This window comes from Carettochelys insculpta, chromosome 1 (assembly GCF_033958435.1).
Source record: "Carettochelys insculpta isolate YL-2023 chromosome 1, ASM3395843v1, whole genome shotgun sequence".
Taxonomy (NCBI): Eukaryota; Metazoa; Chordata; order Testudines; family Carettochelyidae; genus Carettochelys; species Carettochelys insculpta.
This window is the reverse complement of record NC_134137.1, coordinates 45,498,067-45,516,082: the sequence shown is the minus strand read 5'-3', so window position 1 is coordinate 45,516,082 and position 18,016 is coordinate 45,498,067. Positions and strand designations below refer to the sequence as shown.

At 41.5% G+C, this 18,016-nt stretch overlaps 1 protein-coding gene across 1 annotated transcript in view; it reads left to right on the top strand.

The window, feature by feature from the left end:
* XPO4 (exportin 4) overlaps positions 1-15,071 on the top strand; it is a 145,337-nt gene extending 130,266 nt beyond the window's left edge. The window contains exons 22-23 of the mRNA XM_074985345.1: positions 2,451-2,543; positions 9,221-15,071. Coding sequence (XP_074841446.1) covers positions 2,451-2,543; positions 9,221-9,418 — 291 coding nt within the window. The 3' untranslated portion in view covers positions 9,419-15,071. The remainder of the gene's footprint in view (positions 1-2,450; positions 2,544-9,220) is intronic.
* The last annotated feature ends 2,945 nt before the right edge of the window (positions 15,072-18,016 follow it).

Sequence of the window (18,016 nt, the reverse complement as noted above, 5' to 3'; positions counted from 1 at the left end):
TAACTCATGTTTTTGTGTTTATGTGAATGGGCTTCAACATGAAACTTGGAAGACTTTAGTAAGAATCACTATGAAATATAATACAAAGAACTAAAACGGAATAGGTAAGATTGCTTGTAAGCTAAAGAATGAAGAGAACAAGAGGCAACAGGGGTAGGTAGGAGAAATGGAATAAACGATTATTAAAATAGAAAGAGGATGCTTCTCTTGTTGGTCTTTTTATTTACAAAAATTTAATTCAGTGTAGTGTTCAGTGTCTGCTGGTCTGAACTGCCTGATCAGCCTTGTTCAGCTGGTTCTTTGCCTGTTTCTCCCCTACCACAGAAGATTGACCCGTGCGAGGTTGATGTTGTGTGGTTTTGTTTCACGCATGCGTGTAGCAGCACTTTCTGGGGTCAATGTCAAACTCCTTGCGAGCAGCAAGGATTAAGGAAGGTTGACAAGAGAAACGCTTCTGTCAACCTTTTTCCATCAGGACAGCCCTAGCAGTCTCAACCACTGACAAGTTGATTTTAGCAACACAATTGGCAAAGCTAAAATTGCGTATCAGCAGTCGACTGCTATGTCTAGTATAGACATAGCCTTAGTATAAATTGGAAGCAGCCAATTGCCCCTAGCCATGAACTGGCTGGTAAGAAAATCTGGGTGCTTCACCTGGTTAAATGTTTATTGAAAAATCTCTTACCTCACTCTTCTAGCATAAACTAAGTTTTGCTTGGGATATTAATTTTCTTACACCAGGCTGATTGACATCAGACTGACTGAGAGTGAATAATGGGTCTTAAATAAAGGCTGAGAAAGTTGTTACCTTCCAAGTGGACATACTCATTTTTCAGTCCTAAATTTCTGCCTTAAGTTCTCTGAGTTCCACCCCATTCAGACATTCCCTCCCATACTTAGTTTTCATTGAGGCTTAGTGTTCTCCAAAGTTACAACAGCTCTCATAGACCTGATGAATGAACTCCCCATTTTATTCTGGAAGAGAAAAATCTTTCATTCATTCTGCCCCTTGTTTATAGAATCAGAAATGTAGGTCTAGAACAGAGGTCTGCAACCTGTGTCACCAGAGCCGCATCCAGCTCTTTAAGGAGTTCTTTGTGGCTCCTGACACTAATTGCAAACTTTAAAAAAAAAAAAAGAAAAACCACCAACCAACCAAAAGCTATGTGGTCTCGAAACATTGGATAACTGCCCCTTTAATATGTGCAGTGCATCTGTGTTTTGACTGTGTTGCTAACAAAATCTTATTCACATGTATTGTGGCTCTTGAATTACTGATTTTTTTTACCAAATTCAAAAAAAACAGGCTCTTCTTGCTATTTTGATTGCTGACCCTTGGTCTAGAAAGTCATCTACTCCAACTTGGTGTGCTGAACCCGGACCAAATATACCTAGGCCATTTCTGGCATGTGTGTATTTAACCTGTTCTTGAAAACCTCCAGTGAACGGGATTCCACAACCCTTGCTTTTAGTCCTGTCTCATACTTAGCTTTCTGTATCGTTAGGTTTTTTGTAATATCTAACCTACTCTCTTGCTGCAGAGTAAGTCTTTGCTACCATCAGGCAGAGGTACTTGAGTGATAATACAGCTGGGGGGTGGTATTGTAGTATATGTAAATACAAGTCACCAGTGTCCCTCTGGATAACTACTTGAGTAAAAGTGTTTGTGTGCACGCATCTTTGTTGTACTCAAGTACGCAGAAATGAAAGCAGCCTTGCTTTTACTCAAGTAACTTTTTGGGTGCTTTCTCCACATCTGCCATCAGGAAATGTGCCATTGCTGCCCCCTTTATAACAGCCAATATATATTTGAAGTTTGTTATTGGGCCCCCCCCTCTTTTTTATACATACCCAGTTTTTAATCTTTCCTCTGTTATAAAATGAACAGATAAAGGATAATACATAATTAACATAGTAAGAATATTAAGTGTGTTTAATTTTGTGCGAAGAGGATGTGGCTGTCCTACAGTTTCCACCTTTTGCAGTGTTTGCTGTTTTTTGATTGTACCTGTTAGTAGTCAGCTAATTCACAATAGAATCTATACACTTTTTGTATTTGTTAAAGAAAATTTTGTGTTTCTCACCCTTCTTGACAATTAGCTCTTCTCCCCAGAAAATCCCAACTGTAAGTTGATGTAAAAAAATATTTCAAAGATAACTTTAGTAAATATGTCCCTTTCGCTGCAAACAAATCACATTGACATAACATAGTAATAGTCCTATGTTATCTTCTAGCTCTAAAAACATAAACTGTATCTATTTCCAGGAATCCTTAGTCAATAACCCATAATCTCCCCAAATCCATAAAGGACTTAAACTTATCTCAGGATGAGGTCTTCAATATGTCTGATTCTTTTAACTTCCTAAACAAAATTTCCCCTTGTACTGTATCACATAGTGGCAACCTGACAGTCTGCATGTTAGATAATTAATATGTGTTGTCACTTCAGATGGTCTTTGATATGCTGGTACTACAGAAGCACAATACAGAAATGACAACTGCAGCAGGTGAAGCATTCTATACATTAGTGTGTTTGCATCAGGTATGGTGGTATTTTCCTATTTTTAAAGTGTTCAAAAGCTGTTTTATATCAGAATAATGTTACAGTTATTGGTATGCTTAGTTTAAATGTGATAGTTATAGGACAGTATTTTGCAGCAATAAATTATTTTCCTGTGCAGATACAGGAAGAAACTATTACGTAGGCTGGGGCTACACTAAGAGATAAAATTGACATATATGATAAATGCAAATATTTAATCTCGATATTATGAATTCAAATAAAGTGTCCACAAAGCTTCTTGAAACTCGACCCACCTTTTCTCCATGTCGAATCTTCACATCCCTCTTGCCCTGTGCAAGTTTGACAGCTTGAGCACTGCATTGTGGGTACCTATCCCACAGTGCCTTAGTCCTGGTTGCTTGTGGGTGTTTCATGTTGGAATCCCAGAATTCCAAGCACTGTCCCAGAATGCACTGAATCGCTAACCACACAAAAAAAGAACTGGAGATCACACCATTTCCTGCTGCGGCATTCCAGCACAAGCATGGATCCACGAGCACGCCAACTCAGAGCACAGATCTTTTCGGCAGCCACAGCATCTGTGTCACAGTTTGTCCTTCCATTCCAAAGCTCAGTGATGCTTGGTTATTGTGCTGCTGATGATGATGAGGAGGAGGATGGTGGTTTGGAAGAGCAATTGTGCCAACTGTGGTTCAAAAATGCAGAGCTGGTGGTTGCCATGAATGCATTGCTGACAGTGGAGTGGCGGTTTTGGACCTGAGACCAGCACGCACTGTGGGATCACACTGTTTGAGTCCTGGGACAACCAGCAGTGGGTGCAGAACTTTCACATACACAAGTCCACCTTTATGGAACTTTGTGATGCGCTGGCACCTGCCCTGAAGCGCAGCAACACCAAAATGAGGCAGGCTTTAATGGTACAGAAGTGAGTGGCAATTGCAGTGTGGGAGTGTGCAACCTCCAACAATTACCAGTCAGTGGCAAATCAGTTCGAGATGGGCAGATATACAGTGGGGTCTGTGGTGATGGAGGCACCCCATGCAATCTGGCGGCATCTCCTCAGGAATACTCTGACCCTGGGAGATGTACAGGCCATAGAGAATGGCTTTACTGCCCAGGGCTTTCCTAACTGTGGTGGGGCAATAGAGGGCACGCACATCCCCATCATGGCTCCAGACCACCTGGCGTTGAAGTATATTAATCAAAAGGGGGGGTACTTCTCCATGGTCTTGGAGGGGTTGGTAGATCGCAAAGGTCGTTTTACCAACATCAGTGTTGGCTAGTCAGGGGGGGTTCACTATATGCACATATTCTGAAAATGGGGACTGTACAAAACTCCTGGATGGGACTTCTTTCCCTGATTGGAAAATCAAGATTGGCAATGTGGAGATGCCCATTGTTATATTGGGCGACCCTGCTTACCCTCTGCTTCCCTGTCTGATGAAACCCTACACAGGAGCCCTGGACCCCAGCAAGGAAAACTTTAATCACAGACTGAGCAGGTGCAGAATGATCATGGAATGCGCCTTTGGACGTTTGAAAGTGAGGTGCCGATGTTCATTTGGACGTTTCTGAAGCTAATGTCCCTGCTGTAGTTATAGCATGCGCTATTTTGCACAACATATGTGAATCAAGGCAGGAGACTTTCCCATCTATCTGGAATTCTGAAACAGAGGCAATAGGCAGGGCTTATTTGCAGCCATCTATGCTGCCATCCACCAGTAGCCATGCTCAGGCTGCAACAATAAGGGATGCTTTAAAAAAACGGCTTTCTGACTGATTTGTAACACACATGGTGCCTATGTATGTCTCTGCCATAATGCCAATAAAGCAGCTATGCCTGAGTGAACAATTGAATGCCACTGAAGGCACAGCCTGGCAGCGAATCTCATCCACAGCAGATGCACAGCTGAGGGAATTGCAATTTAACCCCTTCCCACCAAAAAAAGAGCAATCACCCTCAGCCACCTGTCTGCTGTGGACAAGGGAGGTGCTCTGCTCAGCTGTAGCATTCAGCAGAACTCACCCTCCCCCACCCACCACCCAGTTCCCTCAGCTGCATGTCTGCTGCAGACAAGGGAGTTTCATTGCCCAGCTCTGCCTTTAGCGGCACTCTCTCTCCCCCACCCACCCATTTTGATTCGTTTTCTCTCTCCCCCACCACTCCTGCGGGACAAGAAATCACACCGAGCTCAAAGGAGTGATTTCATTTTGCCGGGAGGAGAGGTTTAAATGGCTGGGAAAAGAAGCCTTCTCAAGGGTGCTTGCGTAGCCTTTTGCAGTGGCCCTTGGGGCTGGAGTGGCAGGGTAGCCTTGCCCTCCCTCCCGGTGCACAGGGACCCCAATGAGGGGGGTGGGCACCCTCTCTTCAGGGGACTCCAGCCAGCAGGTATCAGCTGATGCTCTGCTGGGTTGAGAGCCCCTCTGCAACTGAAGCAGGGAGTGCAGGATCTCTGTCTGCTCAGTAACAGCCATTACGAGCTTTGCCATGGCTTCAATCTGCTTTGTCACAGCCTCATTCATATTTGGCAATTGCTGCTGCTGCAGATCAAGCATTCTCTCATTGAAGTTTACTTGACTGATGCCACTCAGCTGTACTGTGACACCACTGAGCAGTGTCCTTTGTTAAGTTCTTGTGCTCTGCCTGAGTGTCTTTCATGTGCTGCAGGATCAGATCTTGTTTGCATTTCCTGTGTCTCCTGGTTTTCTCGACAACACTGGGCACTGGGTCTGGAAAATGAAGGTCAAAATTAAGATGCAATTCACATAATGTGCTTTGAAGTGCAATGAATGGGTCTTTCTGTGCACTATCAGTGAAAGAATACTTTTGAAGGACACAAGGGTTATTAAGGATGGGACAGTAAGTGTGCATTTCACAATACCTCACTTGCCATCACTTCTCCAGCACATTGCTTTGTGGACATGGTAAGTTATAAGCAATTGTCCTCTTTTGGTGGGAATGGGAAGGTCCGCAAAGCAGGGGCAGCTGCCAGGTGCATATCCTGTGGCAGTGACAAATGGACAGCTGTGTGTGGGGCTTCGATGCACAGTAAAAATAATGTAAAGAAAAAAAATCTAAAGAAAGGCAGGATGTAAAGGGACAATGGGAGAGGAAAAGCTCAGCAGAGGCATTTCCCCCAAGGTGTGCAGGGGGATTCTTGAGAACTGAAACCAAATGGTGCTTGGTAAGGGACATGGGAGGGGAAATGCCCAGCAGAGCGCGGCAGCCATGTGGCACCTGGGAATCCTGCAACATCAAAAGAAATGCTGGGGGATGCTGGGGCAAGGGGGATTGGGAAGGGAAACTCCCAGAAGTGCCTGGCAGCAGCATGGCGTGGAAAGAAGAGCGTCATGAAAAATGAGAAGAAATGCTGGTTGGAACAGGACATGCGGGGGGGAACCCTTCCAGAGCCTGCAAACTGCATTGTGGGGTGGGGAATGGAGCAACTGCCAGCTGCTGCCAGCCAATGTAAAGGGGCAGGAAGCATGTTTTACAAAAAAAAAAAAAAAAAAAAGCGAATTCCCGTGCTTCCACAGGTTGCCAAAGAAGACATCACCCTCCTAAAACTACCAGATATGGAGAAAAAACAGCTGTGTGACCAAAAGCCTAGAAATATTGCTAAAATGCTGTGTGGTGCCATGACACCAGATCACTATCTGGTTGCCTGGTGTGGCAAGGTGTGCTACCGTGGAAACCGCAACAAGTCAGGCCCTGCCCAGAAATCTTGTGGGGAAAAAAGTACAAGAGTGCCTGGATGTGGCTTTCGAGGAGATCTCCAGAAAGAAGTGCTCCATCCCAAGGAACATGAACTCGCTGTTCTGAGGGACACAGAAGCACAGCTAGCAAACCTGTAGCTATGCAAAACCCTATAACTACACCCACCCCCAACCCACGTCTAGCATGCAGAATAAAGACTCACCTGAACCATCTGCTCCAGAGGGCTCAGGGACCAGCGTGGAGGGGATTGCCATGGAGGTTCTCATGTGGAGGGGAATGCCATGGAGGGGACCAGTTCCAGGACTATGGTGAAGAGCTCCGGGCTGTCCAGAACAACTTCCTCTGTCCCCTGCTCATTGCTCCTTTCCTTTTCTCCATTGCCCTCTTCCTCCAGGCCATGCTGCTCCTCTGGGCATACCCCAAACTCCTCAGCAGGGCCTCCACAAGTTTCGTAATTGAGTCCAGGCTCCGTGGTGGGGTCACTCCCCATAAGCCTGTGGAGCTATTGATAATAGCAGCAGGTCTGTGGAGCCACCCCTGACCACTGGTTGGCTTCCCGGACTTTTTGATAGGCCTGACGGAGTTCTTTAACCTTCACCTGGCACTGCATAGAGTGCCGGGAGTAAACTCAGGCGGCCATCTCGTGCACCGTCTGATCATAGATGGCCGTGTTTCTCTTGGCCATCTGAAGTTGCTTTCCCACCGATTGGTCTCCCCACATGGTGATGAGATCCAATTCAAATTCAACCCAAACTTTGTGGGCTTACTTTGACCTCCTTCCTGCACACCTGACAGCAGTGCATGATGAAGTGGCCATACTTGGAGGGTCACTATGTAGCTTTGCGGAATACATATGGGACACTTGTGGAGTCTAACATTCGACTTAAGGACATGATGCTTCCATGCTAGCATTGATTCGAGATTTTAAATTCAAAATATATGCTATATCCATCCCCTAATATCGGTATTCTGTAATCGGCATTATGGCTCAATAAATCAATTTAGCTGTATTATGTGTGAAGACAATCGTGTCTTAATATTGAGCTAAAGCCTTGAAGTTCGAATTTATCTCGTGGTGTAAAAGAAGTGGGATTTTCAGTTTACATGCTTTTTCCTTGATAAGTGGCTTCATTGTAATCAATCTTTGTTTCCTATTGATATGTATTATTCCATGAACTGTTCACTGTGACATCCAGCATATTTGTAGAATCAAAATGAAATTAAATTTGCTGATCAGATGTTTTCTAATACATATTGTAGATTTGTGAACAAATTTAACTCCAGGGCAGAAGTCCCTCTGGGCTCCATAGTTAGAATGGTTATCAAAATTAAATAAGGGTCTAACTAATTTTATTTTTGAGATACATATTAACTTATTCATTCCAGGAATACCAATAGCACATGTAGCTAGAGTGGTTCTGTGAAAAATTTCTTTCACACTGCAATTTGTCCCATATTCACCTTTTAAAATCACTACATAAACTTGTATCACTTCAGGTTTTATGGCTCTTCCTGTGTCACAGTGATGTAAATAAATCTAGTTTTCTTGAGGCACCTTGCTATGGAAGAAGAAGTTCTGTAATTCTTACATTGTTTAGGCCATTAGTCCTTTTTTAATGCTCCTACCTTCCATAAGGTCAGAACTCCAGGTTTTTCTCTCATGGGCGTCTAGCAGTGCTTGTCTCCTCAACCAGTTACTATTATCAGCTTAGCAACATTATAACTATGGGTCAAATTGAGAGGGTGGGGGAAAACGGGTAGTTCTTTGAGTGGTCACAGACGAAGTCCACTCGGGTGTGTTTGCACTTAGTATTCTGAGCCGGAGATTTTTCCTCCTGCAGCAGTACCCAGTGGGGCAGTGTGCATGTCCTGCACCTCCTTGTGGTACCCTGAGGCCACACAGGGATTAGAACACTGTCATCCTTACCCCATTCCTTTTTATCACCACCAGCAACTTAAGTCTGAGCTCACGCTGCAGTTCTCTCCTGACAGTTTACTTCCCAGCTACTCATTGAACATATGAAGTGTAAATAAGAGCACTTAGTACCCATCATGCAGCGTAGTGCAACCTTACTTTAGTTGTAGTAGGTTATGGAATGTTGGATTTGAAGCACCAGACATAAGGTGGGGTCTCTGTTCCTCACAGTACCTGCACACATGCTGCTTACTGTGTTTCAGTGAAGAGCACATTACACTAAGGTGCTATGTATAATGTTCATTGAAAAAGTTAATAGTGATTTCCAGAGACCTCCTCTTGAAACAACACTTGATGGAGCAGGCTGCAAAGCCATTCATTGGGTGATTGGGCCTGCCGTCCTGAGGGGGAGAGGGAAATAGTTACCCTGAAATTGTAACAGGATCTGAGGGCGCTTTGAGCTTTATTAAGGCAGCCACTTGGTCTTGCTGAAGGACTAGTTGGGAACAGTTGGAGGGTATTGCCTCCACATTCACCTCTGGTACCTGTGGGCAGTCGCAGATGAAGTACTGTACCCATAAGTAGCAAGTCAAATAGGCTCAGGGAAGCTGTGCCTCCTGAACAGCCAGGGTGGCTCAGCCCTACCCAGGCCATGTGCTCTGGCCAGGGCTGAGGAGTCTGGGTCAACACACTACTCACCTTTCCTGTGCTCTGGGGCCACAGAGGCTGCAGACTTGTGCCACCCACCCTCTCCATGGGTGAGGCTGTGGACAGGCTAGACTGCGGTAGGATTCAAGGCCTGTGGCTGGGCTGGGGAACCCTGGGCTCTTGAAGGAGGCTGAAAGGGGTTGAGGCTTCAGGTGGAAAGAGTAGGGCGTGTGGGAGGGTTTTACACACCACTCATGACTCTATTTCAGTAGTCTTATCTAAATCCCTGGGAACATCTTATAATATTCCATCACAAACTAAGTTTGTGGGAGTTTTTCCTCCTGGCAAAAGAGGGTATGTGGATATGTTTGTGTTGTACTTCCTGCATAGTAATCGCTGCTGCTTCTTCAACAGGCTGAATATTCGGAACTAGTTGAAACATTACTGTCAAGTCAACAAGATCCTGTCATTTACCAGCGGTTAGCAGATGCGTTCAACAAGCTTACTGCAAGCAGCACTCCTCCTTCACTGGACCGTAAGCAGAAGATGGCCTTCCTAAAGAGTTTAGAAGAATTTATGGCAAATGTTGGTGGACTCCTTTGTGTAAAATAAACAACAAAACTCTATGCCTAATTTAGACCCTTTCTGCAAAATGCACTGAGAAATGCTGAAGGCTGACTAAACTTTGTACCTGTATCTGGGCTCTTTGCAGCCATCTCAGATTTCAGAGAACCTGGAAGTTTTGATAACACAGTTGAATAGGAGAGGTCAACTTTGAATCAGCTTCTGCTGTTTTGTGTTAGTCACAATCTGTCATATTTGTACGTTGTAGAGAATGAACAACAAATTGAAATTAAAAGAAAATTCCATATATGTGCAAACAGATATGGGCACAGTGAAAAATAGTGCCTTTTCCCATTAGCGCAAAACGTAAGTGGCTGGACAAACTTTTACAGATTTTTTTTTCTAAAAACCATATTAGAGTATGATGTAGACATATACAAAACTGTAAACAGTGTAGGTGATTGAAGCTTTATTTTTTCTCTGAGAAGATTGCGTTATGATCCAAGGGAAAAACACCAAATGGTATTTTTTAACTTGTGTTAGTTCTGTTTTTTTACATCACCTGATGTTGCATGTTTTATGTAATACAGGTTTCTACATTATATTCTGCTGCCTAAAGTTCAGAAGGAAAAAGGTGTATATTTTTGTTGCCCTAAAATGAACTTTAGGAACTGTAGCCATTTCATTGCCTTAATTTAAAACAAAAAAAGGGGTATACTTAGACAAGAAATCTAAGGCAACCTTGAGTCTTCAGAGTTGGTTTAGGATGTTGGCATTAAGCTGCTGTGTACTTGTTGCAGCCCTTTTTGTTGACATATGTGTTATGTTGGAGTGTGAGTCTAATGCAATGTTCACGTGTAGTTTTACTTTCGGTATCTGTTTTATTCCACATCCAAGTCGCACACAACTGCAATGCATTTCTACACTGAACTGTTTGCTTGAGCAATAACAATTCAAAGGGTGTAAATTATTGATTAATACAAACTATTTTTAAGTTGGGGCATTAGATAAAATAATTATGCTAGACTAGGGGTTTGAAACTATTTTCCCATGGGCCATAAACATTTGATTCAAGGGTTGGAAAGAATTAGGATTTGTCATGATTTTTTTTTCCATCACCACCTCCAGATTTGTGGTGATCTCTGCTCTGACTCAGTTTTGTGTGTCAGCACTTGAGCAGTTAAGATGCACATATGTTACATCCTGCCAACTGCCAGATGGATATAGTGGAACGACAAGGGAGAGTAACACAAGAATATGGAAGCAAGGCATACTTTTCCAAGAGTCATAAACCTAGCAAAACTGGGCAAATGCACATGCTGCATGCCAGATAAAATTGCTTTTTATAGGGAATGTGGGTAGGGAGAATTTGGCACTGGGGGCCTTGTGCTTGATACCTCTGCTAAATTGTGCTGTTGAATGTTTTCCATGTGGTTTTTACATTTATATAAAATGTACAGTAGATATACCTTTACAGTGCTGTGTATAGCATCATGTTTGCAACTCTGTGCCATTCTTCCCTGTTCATCTCAAAATAATCATATTTCCCAAAGTGGCTTCAGTCTGTAGCACTGTGCTAGTCATAGTGGTTCAGGACACATTTTTGAGTTAAACCCTTGCATGTTACAATATGAATGGAATACAAGGGCATAAAGTGCCATTTCTTCAACAGAATTTTTTCACTTTTAGTCTAATCCACTGTTAGTCTGAAAGCTGGGCTGAAACAAATTTACACCTTGGAAGGTGACCATAAATTTGTTAGATTTCCTTACACGGTTAATATTATGTATTGTCTTTTTTAACCTATTTTTCGTAATATTTGCAAGACAGGGAATGGTCTCCTTTTTTTTGGCTAGAAACCTATCACGTAAGACAATTTTGTGTGTGCAACAAGACTACTCTTGCATTCGTGATGGGGAAACACAGTTGTATCCTCCTGATTTGTTCCAGCAAATGGGTGACAAATTTATTGGAGCAGTTTATAATGTTCATGTCTGAGTCCAGGTCTACATTAGGAGGCAAAATCAATCTGTAGATAGCAAATCCAGTTACAAAAATTGCATAGCCGGGGTTGACTAATCTGAAATGGATTTTTACCACCATCCATACAGCAGGAGGTTGATGGGAGAAGCTCTCCCGTCAATTTCCCTTATTCCTCACTGCCGGGAGTGTTGGGGTCAAAGGTGGTACCATGACTTGTTTGATTGAGTGTGTCCCCAAGTGGGCATGCTAAATCAAACTCTGGAAGATCGACCACCAGCACATCAATCTTCCCATAAGTCTTAGATGTACCCTAACCTCAGTTTTTACTTCCTATAAAGGCAGGGAAGCCAGTAGCCTCTGTGGGTCCCTGGGCAAGATGGAGGGAACAGCTCTGAGCTCCTAGCAGGGGCAGTGCTGAGGCCAGTCAGCCCTCCCCACTGCACAGAGCACACTATGCCAACTCCAACCCTTAGAACTGCTTGGTGCATGCGAAGTGGTGCTCCAGCAGTGATGTAAAGGGGCTGGGGCTCTGGTTGCCACCACTGGTGCTACTGTGGCGGTGGCAGCAGCTGGAGCCCCAAGGCCCCTTTGAATCACCAGACCCTGTCCCTCCGTCGGTGGGCCTCTATAAAGGTAACAGTCTTCAACACATAGTCCTTTGACTGAAGGGCACTAAAACGTAGAAGCATCAGCAACAGCAGTAATTGCTAGTTCCCTGGGAATACTAGGAGTTGAATCTCAGGCTGATTGTTCAAAGGGATAATAAATATTTTTAATTTATCTGGCTCTTATTAAGAGTAATAACTGTCATAACAAGTAGCCTCAGTATTTTCAGAACTACTTTATTTACTTAAAATATGCTCAATATAAACGTCTAATTTTACAATGGAAATTTGGGCATTCCCTAGAACAATTAAGTCAGCAATGAGTCATATTAATTTGTTAACATTCAAACAACATAGTACACCTAATTACGTTTTAGATGAATCTGGCTTTTTGTGTATTCAAAAGCACTGACCTAATGTAGCTGCTTTCATAGCTTCAAAAATTGACATTTAAAAATTGTTGCCAAGGATTATTGGTACTTAAATATTTAAGTTTGTTTGCCCTTTCATTTTAAATGTTTTATGTTAAAGGGACCCTGTCCGGTGTTTTTAATTTGAAATTTTTTAGCTTTCTCACCTAATCTTTTAAGCTTCACAACGTATTTTTTTCTTTGTTCTTTTATGTCAGAATGTTAAATATTGATTTTTTCCCCCCCCCATCGCACCTAGTGTTTCTTCTGGAGCAAACACAAAGATATCTCTACATGTTTATGTGAAAATTTCATGTATGTCACTAAAGTTCTGGGAATAAGTTTTTGTTAATTTATGCCCTTTCTGTTGGCTGTTCCAGTACCTAAACTACTTGATCATGTTCTCTTTTTAAAAACAAGTTTTAATGAGATTCTTTGAAACTCAGCCACTAGTAGCAAGAGCCAAAGTCCATACAGCAGACTCCCAATGACTTCAGTGGTCTCTGAATCAGGTCCTAACTCTGTTTAGAGATGCTGATGTGATTAACATCACTGCATTGAGTTCCACTCACTGTACAAAGTGAATATTGTTTTTAACAATGGTCAATTTTTAAATTGACAATTTAAAAAACAGCATAGAGAAATTAAATTGTGTAATTGTAAACAATGTACCATCACTGTAATTTTGTCAAAACTTATGATTTTGTACTAAAATAGATTGCTGTCACAGAATCTTAATTCTGTAGTTAGAGAGCCAAATATCTTTTCTCTTCATTGGTTTATACAGTAATTTCTAGCTCCAGAGCTTCCCAAACCCACATAGCTACTGTTTAGCATTAACCTAACTACTTTCCTTCCTGTTCAACCCACTAGAGGCTAGAATCCAGCAAACAAGGTGCAGTTGGTTAGGCAATGAGGTACAAGGATGGGAGGAACAGAGGTCCATGGGGATTAGGGAGGGGTGTTCTCCACTTCCAGGACACAACATACCTTAATAATCTTCTATAAATCATGCAGGAAGTCTGGTTAATGATGTACCTAACTGGCAAGAAGTTTTATCCTTGAGTGATAAAGAAGTTGCTGTTTTCCTCAGAATTTGGAAAAAAATGTTGCCTCACTGCATCTAAATCTGGGGGAGGCAAATATGCCCAACGGTCCAGATCTAGCCCGCCACTGTCCCATAGCGCAATCAGAGCCTGGGACAGGCTGCCTGCCACTCAAAGTGGCCAGCTGTGGGAGCCAGGTGCTCTCTGCTTGCTGTGTGGCCGGGGAGAAGGAAGTTTCGCATGCTGTCCCCACCTCCAGCACAATCTTCCGCTTTCATTGGCCAGAAATTAGCCAATGGGAGCTACCAGGGCCGTGTTTGTGGTGCAAGCAACGTGTAGAGCCTGCTCCACCATGAGGGTCATGCAGCGCACAAAGAGCACGTGGCCCCCACTGCTAGCTGCTCTGAGCGGTGTGGGGGGTGTGGTGGGCTGGGAGCCTGCCCAGGGTTCCCACTGGGCTGCTGGCTGGGCGCTGCCTAAGGTAAACCCCTCCCAGCCAGTGCTGCACATGGTACCCCATCCCCTCCCTCCCCACAATCTGCCCCCCTCCTGCATTCCTGCTCCAGATCACAACCCAAACCCTCTGCACTCCCACTCCTGCACCAATACCCACTCCTAGATCCTGAATCCCAAACCTCTGCCCTAGGTCACAACCCAAAGCCCTGTACCTACTCCTACAGCTCTCCTCTAGGTCAGAATCCCCAATCCCCTGCCTGAGGTCACGCCCCTCTCCTTTACCTAAACTCTCTCCCAGACCCCATGCCCCCTCCTGTACCCCAGTCCTTTGTCCTGACCTCCCTTGTGCACCCAATCTTCATCACAAAACCTGCACATCCTGTATTAATATCTTGGACGACTGAGATCCTTGACCACATAGCAAATTGCTGGAGTGCCCCCATCATAAATTATTGCCCACCCCTCATCTAAACCTTGCACATCAAAAGTGTCTGTGATATGAATTTGGGTCATCTGCCTCATAGTTTATAACATTTATTTAAGCCACAACTTTTAAACATGTTGTTTTAAATGTTTGGCTGAATATCTCCCTATGTTAGGTAAACCATGTAGTTTTAGAGAACAAATTTGGTCTAAAATGTCCGTTGCATTTCTTAAAGAAATACAGTTATAAAGAAATCATCTTAATTTCTAATTACAGAAATTTTAAAAAGTCTGTTGAAAAATAAAAATAAACTTAGTACTTCTATTATAAAACATTTGTGTATAATTGAAATCGAAATGACGTAATTACCTTTTAAAATAAAGGGTGTTTTTTTTAGTGATAATGGTCTGATGTACTGAGCACAGGAGAGGGCGAAAGACAAACTCCTAAATTCAAACACCAACTTTACTTGGGACACCTTACTTAAATACTCTTTCTCTTTCCCCATCTGTAAAATCAAGAATACTTACTTCAGGAGGTGTTTTGAGGATTAGCTGAAGTTTATAATGTGCTTTGAAGATCTAACATGCTATCTAGGTGCTAATATTTTTCATTTTACTGCTTTCATAAGGTGAAAAGTGGACCACACTGGAAACTGAAGAGCTTTGTAACCAGAAAAGATACAGCACAGGCAGCAATAGAAATACAGTATTTTACTGTAATGGTCTATATCAATATAACAATACCTGATATAAAATGTAGTTGCTTGGCTCACTAGTCTAAAACATCAAAACAAAAAAGCAGTAAAATAGCACTTTAAAGACTAACAAAGTAATTTATTAGGTGACCAAGTCTGAAGAAGTGGGTCTGTCCCACGAAAGCTCACCTAATAAATTATTTTGGTAGTCTTTAAAGTGCTACTTTACTGCTTTTTTGTTTTGGTAGTATATAGACTAGCATGGCTTTCTCTCTGTTATGAGTCTAAGATAGTTGTCTTTTTTTCCTTTTTTTTTTTTTTTTTTTTTTAATTAAAAGTGCCAATTGTGATAGTATTTGTTTTTTGGGGGGAAACAAAGGTGGTATGACTTGAACCACCAGCTCCATTAGGATCTAAAATCATTAGCTCAATTTTACAAGGTCCCTGTCTGTGCTCTTGAGAGAAACAGTGGTCAGTGTACCAGTGGCCTATCTTCATGTACTTTAATGAATCAGCTTCTAGCATGTCCAGATCCTGGCTATTTTGGTTGAGGAAAACAAGATAGTGTTTTCTAACAAGCACAGAGTGGTGTACTAGAGAGGTTTTAACAAGATTTCCCTAGCCAGGGTAAACAAGGTCATAAGTGATCAATTAATCGTCCAAATCTTTTTCACTAGAGGTTTTTTTTGTGGTAGTGCCCAAGGAATCAGGGCATGAGACATCCATTCTGTTAAATGCACCAAGATTCTACTTTTCTGTCCCCTTTTTTCAGTTTTCACACCTTTTGTCCACCACGTTCTTCAGAAAAGTTGGGAATATATTGATTATATAACCCTCACATCTTCACATGAACGATGTTACTTAAACTATATTCACATCCACTGTGCCTGACAGTGACTAATATCCTTCCTGAGCCCAGTCCTCATGACAAAAATGCCATGGAACTGTTCTGGATTTTACATCTAAAAATATATATAAAATGCCTTATTTTGTTGTTCCCTTTGTGCAAAATAAGGAAACTCCATGCAGTGAATGTGCAGTTTTAAGATGACAACTGTGTCCGCCACAGTGCTTACATACTTAACTTTTAAGAACACTGTTTCAAGTTTAAAAACAGGGATTGAAGTGCTAGTTAATTTCAAATATAATTTTACCTGAGCATAGTTGAAGATTACAGCTAAGATGTGAAGTTGCATAATACTTCACAAATTGCAGCAATAAGAATTTAGGGAAAAATTGGCTGTGTAATCAAGCATAGTCACATGCTAATTTCCAGTTTTAAAATGAACACTTAATGTATTAACATCCATCCTTGAGGGGAGGGTACCATTTTCCTTAAAGATTTCTGTTACATTTTGTTTTGCCTGTGTGGTATTTGTGTGAATTCTTGTTTGATATTTTTTTCTAGTATTTAACCTGCATTCAAGCCATCAAACAGGTGCTTGTTATACAATTGGTAATACAAGCAGAATACTATGAAATCAAAAGTCAAATTTTGTTCTTCTTTACATTGGTGCAAATTTGGAGTTAACTGAAGTTAATGTAATAACTCTAGATTTATTATCAGCATAACTTGGATCAGTCAGGAATTTGGCCCTAAATATCCAAAAATGCATCTTGTACAGAGGGTGCACAGTAAAACAAGTATTCAGTATCTTTATGAAGAGGGGAAAGGGACAAATGTAAAATACAATCGTCTCCCAAGAGCATATAATAAATTTTCAGTTACAGATTGTATAGGAACAGAAATTTGTGGTCTAGAAAGCTGTGTTCATCCTGAACATCTGAACAGTTTATTTTGCTACTTGGCAGTGAAATGTTTTCCAAACTTTATTCTTCTGCTGTTGCACATAAAGTTACACCCACATATATGCTAGATGTTTCTCAAAAATGTTTGGTTAGCAGCAGTGGTTTCTCATGTATTGTAATATAATTGTATTTGGGTTATTCAACAGCTACTCTGAATCTTTCCCCTTTCTCCTCTGCTCATTTAAATGTTCCAAAGAACTGTTTTCACAAACCCTGGAAGTACAATAACACTACAACTGTAATGGTGATAGCTTGCTATATATCTAGAGTATGTATTACTTTAAATTTATTTGCTGCAGAAGTACAATTATGACCGCAATAGATTTATATTGGTTTGTTTTAGTCAGATGAAAGTTTGGGTAAAAGAGAGAAACGTTTTGAGTGGTTTAGAGCAAATTTTGGAGAACAACTGACAATTTTAAAGCAGCAAAGCATCAAAGATCCTTTCGTGTAGCTATTGAGCTAATCTGATTTACATTAACAAATATGAGGTCTGGAATAAACTTGAATGATTTTGGTAAAAAGCTTTTATTCACACTTATTTGTGTAAGTGTATGCACAAAAACTTATTTTGCCTTTATGTACGACTTGCCTTGACTGTGTAGTGATTTCTTACATTCAAGAGCTTCCCTCCAACCCCTCCTTCCCTGTTGCCATTTGTTGTAAACTAAAATGTAGGAAATGTTGTCTTCCCAGTGAAAGGATTTAGCTATGTTTTGCAAAAAAGCAAGACAAAGCTAAAATTAACTAGTGGAAACAAGCAAAAATTATCTGCAATTGTGATGGAAAAAATATGAAGCTAATATTTAAAAATACACAAAATTCACTTTATCCAATTGAATTTTGGTGATAAAAAGAAACATTGGAATTTGAATTAATCAAGCACATTTTTTTCCAAAAAACACAAATTTTGGAATTGTCTGAGAGATCTGATAGTATAATAAGGCTGGTACTTGGAATACAAGTGTCATTAAGTAAATATTTTCAATTAATAGTACTAAAACTTACTTCTGGGTAGTACGATAGTCAAATATTCTCTGATAATACTGCAACCATAAATAGTGATTTGTTACTAATCATAGTGCTTACTTCCACTCACGTTTGTCTCATGAAAAAACTGTTTTGTGTGACTGCATGAACAAATTTTTAAGGTGAGATTATTTTAATTGCCTTTACAAATTAGCAGGGTAATATAGCATCTTTGCTTATTATGTGT